Source organism: Macrobrachium rosenbergii, chromosome 20 (genome assembly GCF_040412425.1).
Source record: "Macrobrachium rosenbergii isolate ZJJX-2024 chromosome 20, ASM4041242v1, whole genome shotgun sequence".
NCBI lineage: Eukaryota > Metazoa > Arthropoda > Malacostraca > Decapoda > Palaemonidae > Macrobrachium > Macrobrachium rosenbergii.
Genome location: NC_089760.1, coordinates 35,840,798 through 35,854,804, shown reverse-complemented (window position 1 = coordinate 35,854,804; position 14,007 = coordinate 35,840,798). Strand labels below are relative to the sequence as shown.

The 14,007-nt window shown below is 35.2% G+C and overlaps 1 protein-coding gene across 11 annotated transcripts in view; it reads right to left on the bottom strand.

Moving 5' to 3' along the window:
* Positions 1–11,001, bottom strand: part of LOC136849259 (retinol-binding protein pinta-like) — a 55,014-nt gene extending 44,013 nt beyond the window's left edge. For 10 of the 11 annotated variants that reach the window (XM_067122537.1, XM_067122540.1, XM_067122541.1 and 7 more), the window contains exons 1-3: positions 10,839–11,001; positions 9,405–9,553; positions 5,630–5,789 (exon numbers count right to left, since the gene is read on the bottom strand). In XM_067122537.1, the coding sequence (XP_066978638.1) occupies positions 5,630–5,789; positions 9,405–9,552 (308 nt within the window). In that variant the 5' untranslated portion in view covers position 9,553; positions 10,839–11,001. Of the gene's footprint in view, positions 1–2,962; positions 3,222–5,629; positions 5,790–9,404; positions 9,554–10,838 lie in introns of all 11 variants that reach the window. The other variant, XM_067122546.1, reaches the window with a different exon arrangement.
* Between the last annotated feature and the right edge of the window lie 3,006 nt (positions 11,002–14,007).

Sequence of the window (14,007 nt, the reverse complement as noted above, 5' to 3'; positions counted from 1 at the left end):
TACGATCGAAGGCCCCTTTCAAAAATTTATATAATCTTTGGTGTTAGTTGCAAAACCTTTTTACCTGAGAGAAGCGAGTGAGGACTATGAAACCTAAAGTGTTACTGAAGGTCAGTGGTTATTTTAATGAAGTATTTCATGATGAAAAGAATATCCTTGATATAAAAAAAAATTCTGTATCTTTGCATAAGTAAGTCAAATGAATAAATTTGTATTTTCTAGGAAATTCATTGCACCCATTGTTTTCCAGATCTGACGTGTTTCGCTTTTGTATTATAAAGAATGGAGAGAGGGGATAGAAAACTCCTTTTTGATTGTGACCGTGGTAACTTCAATTAATGCTAAAAAAAAAAGTCTTATCTACTAGCTTATCACTCTTTTCCCGGAGAGTGTGAATGGAGTAAAGGAAATATGTCAGGAGTGCTTGTTTTTAGCTGAAAACCAACGTTGGTGTGGCGGCCATCTTGTAGAAATGGAAGAGGAAGCCATGTTTGGAGGTCGAACCTGATGACATTTTATGCTAGGGCCAGTCAGGAGGACAATCAGAGTAACTCCTTAATGGTAAATACAGTACATGAGAGCCAGCAGCAACTAGAAAATTTAGTGAACCTGTAGGTCTTGGTAGGAACCTATTCCAGAGGAAGCCTTGAATACTTGTCGAGACCACGAACTCTTTTGGACGGTGAGCCTCACGCTTTAGCCCGTGTGCCTACGGTCATTTGCGAGTTAAACCAAGTGCGCTAACACCAGTCAAGACAGATGATCTCTCTATGGAAAAAGCACTCGATCATAGTGAACTACGGCACCTACTTGCGTCATCCACATTTCAATAGTTAGACGTTAAAATTTTTAAAACATCATCTCAGTAGTTGAGGGTCAACCCTTTGAATGCTGACAATTTTTGTTGTATTTCGGGTAATGGAATGGAATATAGAGTTTCGGCCAAAGTCCAAACAATGGAACCTACGAGGTCATTCAGTGCTGGAAAGGAGATTGAGAGCAGGTAGGCTTGAAAGGTGTAACAGGAGGAAAATCTTGCAGTTGCACTATAAAATAATTGTTAAGATAGGGTGGGTAGCAAGATGGAAGAAAGATATTATGAATGGAGGTACAGTAAAAGGAATGAAAGGGGTTGTAGCTAGGGGCCGAAGGGAGGCTGCAAAGAACCTTTAGTAATGCCTACAGTGCATCTCGTGAGGTGCACTTACAGCACTAACTCCCTACGAGGTATTTCAGGTAATGGTGAAAAAGAAGCGAAGCCATTTAACCGCTAAGTTATGTCAACTTCATTACAGTAAACCAGTGGACTTTTGTAAAGATAGGATGAATCTTATCAACCACTAAACATCCTTGTACTGCTACAAATATTCCCGCTTGGTCAAATCACTTACTGAGCATTGTTGCACGAATTAGATACATTTCAAGACCACTTCAAAATAACCATTGTTATTTGTGTTCATGGGAAGCTTGTTATCAGCTGTCTTGTTTACATAGTTATTCGGGAGATTATTTTCCTTGTACAGATATTTTCGTCTTATACCAGCCTGTTCACGTATTAATGGCTATTCATTTGGTAAATCATATATGTAACGTATACTGATATATGCGTTTTCTTTAATGCTTGCATTTCAACTGCTATATCGCAATTATTCCTTACTTTTAATTTTTCTCTTCTCGTTCTGTATTTTGTTAACAGTACAGTCATTCCTTTCTGTTGTCGCTGATGACTCGCTAATATTATATTTGTCTTATAATTTTATTCGTGTCCTTTACCTATAATGTCTTACATGAATATAATTCTCTAAAGTGATGAATATCTTCATTATACATTGAAATGCCTCCCAGTGAGAATACCGAATACTGAAGTTGAAAATAGATGATGTGAGTCTCCACCGTAGATATCTGCAATTGCCTATTAGTAAGATATATATATATATATATATATATATATATATATATATATATATATATATATATATATATATTTATGTATGTATGTATAACTGAATCACGAAAATATGGGACGTGATGAATATATAAATAAATGCACATGCCACGAAGGAAAGAAACAACGGAGTGGTGCAAGGCCTTTCGACACAACAGTCCTTTACTAGCAGGACCTTTGTGTCAAAAGGCCTAGCACCACTCCGTTGTTTAATTTTCCTTCGTGGCGCCAGAAAAGCTTTGTGAGCTCGGAAGATAAAAGATTGTGTGCTCAGTACCTTCGTATATGTTGTACACATCTTCAGACGTCTACAATAGACAGTACATGGGAGTGCTTGGTACATTGTCTTATTGGTTTTCTTCGTAAATAGCTGTCATATGCAGCTTGTGTTAAACTTAATTCATTTGTCAATCGAAAGACAGGTAGGCCAGTATACAATTCTTATATTCACATGGAGGAAGCCTAAAAGGCCATTAACTTGGTATAAACATTCTCGAATTGCCCCCCTTAAAAATCAAATTGCCCCCCTTGTAGGGGCGTACGCCCCACGTTGGGAACCACTGGCCTAGATGTAATTATGGAACAAAGCCCTTTTGTAGTAACCACCAATTTCATGCTGAAAATTTTTAATAAAGGCCCTAACTCATTCTAAACTGGAGCACTTTCATACACCTATATCCAAGAGCGAATTCTTAGTCCGGACTTAATTTAGCTGTTTTGAATTTAGAGAGGAAGCCAAAAATGAGCTTGTACCACTCCCTACCTCTCATTCTTGCAAGCTTCGGTATCCTTTCGGTCCTTCTGATTTCCAATGGCTTTTACAGCCGTCTGCCATTCAATAGATAGCTGTTATTGTCCTTGGTAGTTAAGCTCCAATTCTGTTCCCCCAAAGTTACCTATCATATTTTCAAAACAATCAATATACAGTAAAATAGAATTTAAAAGAAATGTAAAGCAGTGCTGAGCATAACCACTTTCCCATTTAACTTATTTTGCTTTTGCAAAAGAAGAACGTACCTGCCAAAGTACAGCACATTGCTTTGCAAGGCTTGGCGTAAATTGAACAGCATGACCCACTGACAGACCTTTGCAGTCTCCTGCAATAACCACACCTGTGACGCTACCCTGCTCTTCTTCTTCAATCACGATGTCAAAGATAACGGAACACGCTTTCAGGAACTCACACATAGAAACCTCAGCTGGGTCGTAGGCTCCCCAGCGACCAAAGACGACTTTCCTTCCTAAATAGTCGTATCCCGGTAGTGGCAGAAATAGGCTATAGGGCACGGCAGGAAGCAGTTGCTGAAGTTAGTATTATGGAATGTCGACAGGTCTTTGGGTGGGGGAGAAGTAAAACTGGTCAAAAATTGGGGTGCACAGTTACTTAACCCAACCTACGGCGCGCTGTGCATTTTCCCGAGATGTAACCAAGTACCGAGACCTTTCCCTGAAAAAATCAGGACGCCATACCTTAAAAACTAACCATAGAATGCCTATCCTAACCTAGCCTAACCTCACCTAGGGGCATGGCAAAGTTAGGTATATCTTAGTTTAACCAGACCACTGAGCTGATTAACAGCTCTCCGAGGGCTGGCCCGAAGGATTAGATTTATTTTTACGTGGCTAAGAACCAATTGGTTACCTAGCAACGGGACCTACAGCTTATTGTGGAATCCGAACCACATGATAGCGAGAAATTAATTTCTATCACCAGAAACAAATTCCTCTTGTTCTTCACTGGCCGGTCGGAGATTCGAACTCACGACCAACAGAGTGGTAGTTGAGAACGGAACCCGCTCACCCAGCGAGGAACTATGGGGGCCTGATTCAATACTAGCATACTGTACATCTCAGGAATTTGCACGCGGGGTTTTAGCCTGACTAAAAAAAATATAGGAATCGTAACCTGAAACCTAATCTGACTCTAAAGATATAACTTCCCCACTGAGGTCACCTGTCATTGTTAGAACTGCGGTGTTGCATTGGGCTAAGTAAATATTCGCGTTGGAAATGAATGTCAAATTTGTCTAAACCTCACTGAAAGCTATCAGGAGGATAGCATTTAAACATTCGATATAAAATGTAGCATAACTCACTTTTTGCTCCATACCATTCAGTGTTAGTACAAAAACTAAAAGAAGGAGCTAATATTATATATATATATATATATATATATATATATATATATATATATATATATATATATATATATATATATATATATATATATATATATATATATATATATATATATATATATATATATATATATATATATATATATATATATATATATATATATAGAAATGAACACATGGGAACGTGTTTCAGAGAGATATATATATATACAGTATATATATATATATATATATATATATATATATATATATATATATATATATATATACATAGTATATACAAATATATGTATATATATCAGTATACATATTCTAGGGATAAAAGTTTCCCGCTAACTTTCAATAAAGGAAGTAATGCAAAATTTCGAGTATGAATATTTTAATTTTTTTGGCGCGAGAAACAATTGCTCTTGCGTTATTTTATATATACAACTGAGATTCACTTGTAAACTCGACGGACCAGCATTAGCATGCAAATACTTTGAGTTTTTTCACATCGCAGTTTTGAGAATATCACAGACTTTTATTTATGAATTAATTAGGATGAATTCATTATTAATCCATTAAAGCTTAGAAATTCGACAGCTACTATACAGTAAAGCAGATTGGATTTAATTACTTGCTTGAGTTATGTTATTCCTAAAATAATTACAAATTCAATTCAAGATTCCATTTTCATCTACCATACGACACTGACGTAACAAACATTCAACATTGCGTCATTAAGACGCCATTGTCATCACGTTTTTAAGAAAATAAAATCACACGAATCAGTTTTATCACGAAGACCAAAAGCAGAAAAGACCGGGTTACCGACAGGAACAAGGAGTAGAGATTATGAAAAAAAGCTGAATTTACAATCTGACAGAGACTCCGCGCCCACCCAAATCTGTGCCCAAACTGGCAGGCAGTCGGAGAGGATGTGTTGGAGGAACACAGCATTGGTAAACAAGATAAAAACCTGTTTTGAAATGTACATTCTATTTACAGCATGCCAACCAAGGCGACTGGCAGAAACGTCAATTCCAAAATCTTGTGGTGCATGTCATCAAAATGAAGCCTAGATGATTCAGTAGTTATTAAATGGACAGTAATATACTTTACAATACATGGTATACATACAACACCTACAAGGCTAATTTGGTGCAATCAATATGATTTAAAAAAAGATAAAAGCAATGTATTCACTTAACAACATTTCACCAGATATTATCATTTTTGTTTCTATAAACATACTTCATAAGATATCCTTACCTTATATCCCACACAAAACAAAATTATTTTTATCTTGCAGCTGAGAAGCATTTAAATAAAAGTATTTTAAAATGGCACAGTGTTAATGGAAGATTAAAATGGCATAAAATTATGTTATTTATCCTGCAATTGGTAAGCATTTAAAAGCATTTTAAAATGCCACTAAATAAATGGAAGAATAGAATTGCATAAAAAACTCACATTTTTCAAGAGAGATTTAGAACTTAAAAACAGAAATCAACAGGAGACAACAAAATGAAAAATCAGTAAATCAAAAAATATTAACACTCACCCCATCTCCAAGATGGCTCTCAGCCTCTTGTCCTGTGGATCCCTGTTCGTATACCATTCGGGACACATAGACTTACACGTATAGAACATGTCTATCTTTTGCTTGGTCTTTTCCAGAGAGAATTTGCATCCTCTCAGGAACCGGAGGATTGTCCAGTCATCTGAAGAAAAAGAAAAACTTCTGGAGATTGTGGGTAAGCTAGATCTCTCTCTCTCTCTCTCTCTCTCTCTCTCTCTCTCTCTCTCTCTCTCTGACAATTGCACTGGCAATTGCATAGCAAGGAACGATCCTAAAATTAGTTTTAAAAGACTAGCTAGCGTTTAATAGCTGAACAGAACTCATACATTTCACCTCTTTTGAAGGTAAATTCCTATCTTCTTTGGAGATGAGAACCAAATTTTCGTCTCTTCTCCCCCCCCCCCCCCAAAACCCACTGCATTTTTTAGGACCGATATATATTGATGTTTTTGTCCCTGTGATTTTTTAACTTGAAGTGACCTTGTCCAGGCTGCATACTTTACTGTTCTGACAGTATCTCAGAAGCTCTGACTATAGGTGAACGGGGTTGCAATTGCATACTATGCATTGGTGACTAAAATCTAAGGCCAAATTTTCGATTTCATAACTAAGGTCCGATTTTATCTTGTTTTGGCAGTATAACAACTCCCATGACAAAATACCATAGTACTCTGACTGCGTGATGATAGATTGCTTGTATACCAACTATTTTGTCTGCTTAACAAACAGATCTGACTGTATAATTCTGTAAGCTATTTATTAGTGTGAGTGGAGTGAGAACATTGCAAGAAGGTATCTCTTTCAATGAAAAGGACTACTCTATTGAAGAATCTCTTTTGAGTTTCGGCAAAATATCCTGGAAGAAGTGAAATCAGTACAGTTTTACTCCTATTTAGTTGAGCATCCTTGTTAGGTCTCACTGTACACCCAAATATCCCAGAATGTCCCAAAACCGACTTTTTTAGAATGTCCTTGAATTTCCACAGCGAGAGCCGGCTGAGCAGGAAAAATTATATCTTAATAATCTGCTTCAAGTCAACCTAATATTTACATCGCCTATTTTTACTTTTTTTTTTTTTTACATGGGCAGTCTGATAGAATAGTTTTCTTTGATGCGACCAAATTTCCATAAGAAAACAAGGGCCGCATTTTTTCAAAGTAATTTATACATTTTTTTGTCTTGAAAGAGAATCAAAAAGCATTATAAAACGCTGGATTTGTATAACCCAAGGATGGGCGCAGTTGACCCTTTTGTACAAGTCTAATTAAATGTTCACATTACAACTCGTAAAGTTGTAATAATATTAATAATAATAATAATAATAATAATAATAATAATAATAATAAAACAGTAGCCAGAAATCAGCTTATCAGGGGCACAGAGAGGCACAAAGGTTTGCCTTTCTGATAAGCGACAAAATTTGCGTAGTAAGAACGACTGAGGTATAGCGAACACTTGAAGACTCAGGGTACCCTAAGGCCAAAAGCAGTTCCAGGAAATATCCAACCGTAAAAATATCTCTTTTAATTAGTTCACCATTGATCTGACAAGCTGAAGTCTGATAAATTGAGGGGCTATTGTGATCATATTATTATAAAAAAAATGTCCTTACAAAGACAACTGCTCGTGGATAAATTTACCTCTGTGAGATCTTATCATATAAAAAAAAAGCCAACACTATCAGAACTTATACAACTATCTCCGATAACATGGCAACAATGTGTAACGTACCCAGGCACGCATGACCACATAAGAGATAAGAATGAGCTGATAACGGGCCTTGTCAGGAGCAGAGACCAAAATCCAATGGAGGAATTGAGGTAATTATAGCTTTCTAATTTTATAGAATAGTCCTGCTCATTTTCAGCTTGAAAACTACATTTCAAGGATGGCAGAAAGCGTGTTTTGCCGCAGAGTTCGTAAAACATTACATCTGGCAGTTATAAACTTTCAAGAGTGCAGTACAGTAGTTCGTTTTCTATCTTTGTATTGCATGTATTTTTCTGTGCCAGATTTTCCTGCTGAAAGCAAATTCTGCTGAGTGACAGACCAAAATAGACGCGGACCACTTTTCAGTAATTATCGTTCAGAAGTGCTGTTTTTAAATAGATTTATATTCGAAAGTTTCTGAGACCTAGATAGTGACTGTAATGACATTTTAATGATTAAGATAAGAAAAACAATTATCTTTGGTCGTCTGTGAAATACTCTTAAGAGTTTAGCACGTTTTGGTTGCCCAGGTATACTTTGCAGTTTACTATAAATGTTTAAGATTACGTACCCTTTTGCTTATGTATTGCACATGAAAGAAATCAAACTATCTTTTATGCTTATTACAAAAAATCCTTGGTCTTTAAGTAGCATAGATAATAACATGATGTCCTGTCATCCAGTAGCTGAGATATCAGATGTATATATTTAACACAAGATATCATGTACTTATGTAATCGGTTGCCATAATGATCAGATTTCGTGTAAAAATATTTTTAATTTCTTTTTACTCTTCGCTTGTTGTTTTGGTTTGAAATTTTAAAGAGCAGAAAAGGAAGTTAGTATAACTGACCAAATATAATGAGGTTTTATGGTAACAGATTACAAGTTCAAGGTTTTAAAGAGATAATGTAAATTTCACTAAACTTGATAAGTTAGGCGATTTTGCTCCTCATTAGAAAAAACTGTAACAATAGCAGTTATTATGGTTATTGTTGTTGTTGTTATTATTCAAAATGTGCAATATATATATATATATATATATATATATATATATATATATATATATATATATATATATATATATATATATACATATATTACAGTATATGTATAACAATACATACACATATATATGTACATCTATATATACAGTACATACACATACATACATATATATATATATAGATATATAATGAGTGTGTGTGTGATTTTATATATATATATATATATATATATATATATATATATATATATATATATATAATCATGAAAGCTAAGATATTGATAAGCTAAATTATATAAGTCTCAAGAACATTGCTTCTCAAAGGATATTACAACCCCGACTTAAAGCTAGTGCATCAACGCAAAGCATCTTAATAACAGAATTATGACAACGGATAACAGTCGGTATTCCAAAATTTACACTTGACAACTATTATTATTGTTATTTTTATCATTATTCAGAAGATGAAACCTATTCATATGGAACAAGTCCACCAAAGGGGCCAATGACTTGAAATTCAAGCGTCCAAAGAATATTATGTTGTTCATTCGAAAGAAGAAACAGAAAGTGATGTTAAATACTAACAAGTAAAACAATGCGCCAAAGTTTCTTCGGCGCAATCGAGTATTCTGCCCAGCCGCTACAGCGTATAATCAAGGTCACCGAAAATAGATCTATCTTTCGGTGGTCTCGGTATCATGCTGTATGAGCCATAGCCGATGAAACTTTGGCCACGGCCTGGTGGTTGCCTATCCTATATCGTTGCCAGATGCACGATTATGGCTGATTTTAAACTTAAATAAAATAAAAATGATCGAGGATAGAGGGCTGCAATTTCGTATGTTTGATGATTGGAGGGTGGCTGATCAACATACTACCAATTTGCAGCCCTCTAACCTCGGTAGTTTTTAAGATCTGAGAGCGGAGAGAAAAATTGCGGACGGAATAAAGTGCGGACGGACAGACAAAACCGGCACAATAGTTTTCCTGTACAGAAAACTAAAAAGTTATATTAAAAAACTAATCGAATTTCCACCCACCTGTCCTGGCTTTGATGTGAGGTTGTTTCTTGAGCCAGTCTCTGATGTGCTGGATGTCTGCAGCTCTTCTTTCAGGGTCCTCGTTGAGCTCATCTTTAGCTCTCTGAATGAGCTCTGGACTCAGGTTGCACACGTATTCTCCGCCCATTCTGAAAAGACAATACAATTCACGGTGTTAATATAGTGCAAAATCATTATTGTAATATGTTAATATTAAGACCATAGTAAGAAAAATTGTACCTTTTATCTGAATAGAATTGTGGCTAAACCACACTTTACATTACTCTTACTAATACTGTACTTAACTTTCTAAACTATTCCCTACCACGGTTACTTAGCCAACTGCCCTCATTCTTCTTTCACCCATCTTACCTATCAGCTAAAAAAAAAAATTGCGGTTGAACAATTTTCAGTACCTTGACAGTGTCAGCTAAACCTATTTGGGAGAAGCGGAGAAAGTTGAAATGTCGATTAGCATTACCAAATAAGCAGAGTAACAAGCCCTCTTGTGGGCCATTAGCTCTTTCCTTGATAACATCAAAAACTGCTAAATGGTAAGATTTATTACAGTTATTAAGAAAAGCCACCATCAGTAATCTAACTTCCATCAAACTGAGGGAAGGCTGACTTGCCTGACATTCTTACTTCTACCTCCTTATATGTTTGGGGATAAATAAGGCTTGTTGTTTATGTTCTTTTCAAGCTTGATGAGTCACAGAGAAAACTGGAACAGTTCGCGTGGAAGACAACAGTTTTCGAAACTCTGTTTCATTTCTTTAATATTTTGGTTGCTAATAATTGCGATATGATTTTCAGTATCATGTAAATGAAGAACACTGGTAATCACTGATTTTCTCAGATGATTGTAATGAAAATTACAACCCTACAGAGAAATTCATTGCACTACCTAACCTCAAGATGCGCATGTAATGTCAATCAAGTAATGTAATTGCTAGAAGTGACAATATTTACTTCTTATCAGAACTCACATGGAAGGGAGATCCATAAATAGACATAAGTAAGTGGGAAGAAGACATGCCCATTTTTTTAAAGTTTGGATCCATAACAGTAATGCTCTGGTTTCCTCAGTTGCCCCCAGCCATCAATGCAGATGATATTTAACTCAAGATGAAAGATTTTTTCCTCAAAATAAACCTCACACGTATTCCTGCGTAATACGTCACATCATCGGTAGCTTTATGTAGTTTACGACTATGGTTATGTTAACGTAATCACAAGCTGTATGCTGTGAGAACAGCATTCAGCATTTATGTAAGCCACCGTCCATGTCAAAAATAACGAATTCATCACACAAGAACCAAGAATAATTGTTCAGTTGAGCCCTAGAGGAGAATGTCAACAACCACAAAATTACACAAGCATTTCTATTAGCAGAAATTTTCCTAACTGAAAAACACGAGGAAGAGGTCCCACCTGTTTGCCTGTACGAAGACTGTGACAAAGAGAGAGAGAGAGAGAGGAGTCTCCCAAAAAAAGAACTAACTGACCGAAGTTTGTGGCGCTAAACAAACATCTTTTTATACGCCCATGCTCCCTAACCACTTCTGGCCTTTGTTTGTACCGTTTTGTTTCAGTCGTTTCCCATTTGATTTCGTCAGAACAGCGTTATTATTACAGTATTCGTGGTAGCCAGCAGTAACTGAAATGGGACAAGTGGTCTGGTAAATCTTTGCGAAGTCTGTTAGGCCTACATGATAGTCTGAGGAGGTTTGGTGGTTTCCCTCCGCTAGGGTAAATCTTGTTAGTTCCCTTCGAAATGAAAGTAGACTGAAAAATAATGCCGTGAGCGAAATTCAATGACTAGACTACGAGGCCATCAGAAAATAATCATAGATAAGAGTTATCTACATCTGTCTCTAAGCCGCTTATCTGTGAACGAAGGCTGATAGGAGTCGGGGGATGAAAAAAGGGGTTTGTGTGTAAATTACCTAAAGTCAAGAGAAATTTACGACGTTTCCCAGTGGCGTAAAGATTCAGTAATATTTATTAATATCTTCAAAAGATTTAGCTCCCCCTCGAGTACCTTCCAAAAATTTTCATTATCATTGAATCTTAGAGCTGTTGTAACCGCAGGATTTTATACTATAGATAGATATACCTTTAGCAGACATGAATAATGAATGCCGAGTCACCATGATATTTAGAACAGTACATTTATCTCTCTCTCTGACTGTCTACTGGTCTCGTGGCGCCAGGCTCTCAAACTGAGGGACCTGTGTTCGATTCCCGACAAGGGCTAGGAGGGACCAGTGGGCGCATTCGCCAAAATCCAGGATGCTTCGTTGATCTTATGATAGAGTGATTTACCTTAGTTGTTAGTCGACTGTTGGGAGTCGTAGCTATGGTTTGGGCGGGGTAGGGGTGGGTGGGAGGCGGGTTGCAGGGCGAGAAAATCTTAGACGAAAGCGTCCACTTCCGTCTAAATGTATACCATCAAAATAGGGGAGACCTTTGAGGAGACAAAATATATATATATATATATATATATATATATATATATATATATATATATATATATATATAATGTATGTATTCTCAGTATATACTTATACATATACAGTATATATAGTATATATAATTATAATATGTATGTTTTATATATATATATATATATATATATATTATATATATATGATTATATAATATATATATATATATATATATATATATATATATATATATATTATATATATATATATACACACACGTGTGCGTGTGTATTACTGTTGTGTTCAGCGATAACAGCATAAAAATTCCACTGAATAGTTAGGTGCCAAAGTACAAAACGCCGTCGAGAGGGTAAGGATCACTAATGAACACTGACTAGCAATATCCTAATTCCTTATTAACCCACAAAATTGGGCTATGTTTTATCCCGAAATGAAACAACCTATCAATGGAATTTTATGAAAATTTTGTGACATTCTAGGTAATCTTGTTACAGTTAACTGCGGAAAGAAATATGCTTATATTTGGCGATTTTAATAACAAATTCCTGTATTGATTGGTACTAGTTCAACAATTCATTATTGAGTTACTTTGTCGCTGATATACTCTCTATTGATTACTTTTGTTTGTAACTCAATAACAAATTCCTGTGGTGATTGGTACTAGTTCATCAATTCATTATTGAGTTACTTGTCACTGATATACTCTCTGCTGATTACTTTCGTTTATAACTGGTTGGGTTATCAGAATGATGCTTCAGTACATAGAGTCTGGGAGACAAGGAAAACCATGTGTTTAAATAAGTTTTAGCCACAAATAGAAAGAGATATATTAAAGGAAATATGAGCAGCATTACAACAACAAATGTAAAGCTGTCATCACTACAGTTGATGAAAGTAGTGTTTAAAACATTCAAAAGTACAAACGTAGTTCATCATCACTCAAAGACTTTACCTTAAAAAAAAAAAAAACCTTCTGCAGAGCACATTTAAGACGTAAAAGATAGAGTCTATCTAAAGGAAAGCAGCATTTTCGACACTGGTCTTATCACTGAATTCCGCAAGTTGTCAGGAACCTGCCTCAGGAAATATTGAAAATTCTCTGTTCCTGGCTGTCTCTGGAGAGTGTGCAGTGGTGATTAAATTAGGTGATTTAAATGCAATTCTGCCCCAGATGGAAAACAGCAGTATCTGCTGAATTTTCGAAATTGAGATATGCCACCTAGTGTGCTCATGAAACGCTAATACAAAAGTTACTGCAGTTTCAGAATGATCCTTCAGTGATTTATTTAGGGGGTACCATTTGCAGTATCTGCAAAATCAGTAGTAAGGCAAGGGAAAACTGCAGTAACTACTATTTTTCTCAGTTTTGTATTTTTGCAGATTCTGCAGTCTTCCATTTTAGGGCAGAATGGTATTTGCTAGGGATTGAAGGCCTAAAATAAGTGCGTCTTCATATCCAATATCGAGAGTACGTGCATGATTGAAGTGATTGGTGTACTGTCTGTGGGAGGAGTTTGATATGCTGCTGATGAATCTTCTGTATGGGTGTATGAAGCAGCTACCAGTGTGGCAGATTTTTTACTATTGTTTACTTACTGAAGCAACCCAAGTCACTGGGAATTATTTGATGTTTTTATTATATAATATATATATATATTATATATATATATTATATATATATATATATATATATATATATATATATATATATATATATATATATGGTTTAAGTATATATAGATACCTAGATAGATAGTGTATTTGTAAATTGGGATGCATGTGACAGGGACTGGTACCATGGTTTTCTTTGACGCCACCCCCATTAGGGGAAATAGCCCCTTATATATATATATATATATATATATATATATATATATATATATATATATATATATAGATATATATATATATATATATATATATATATATATATATATATATATATATATATATATATATATATATATATATATATATATATATATATATATATATATATATATATATATATATATATATATATATATATATATATATAGTGCGTGTGTATATATGTATTATAATAATCAATCAGTCCTTGTCTCTTTCGTGTCATTAGATCCCCTGACTCTCAGCTGAACCTTCATTTCCCT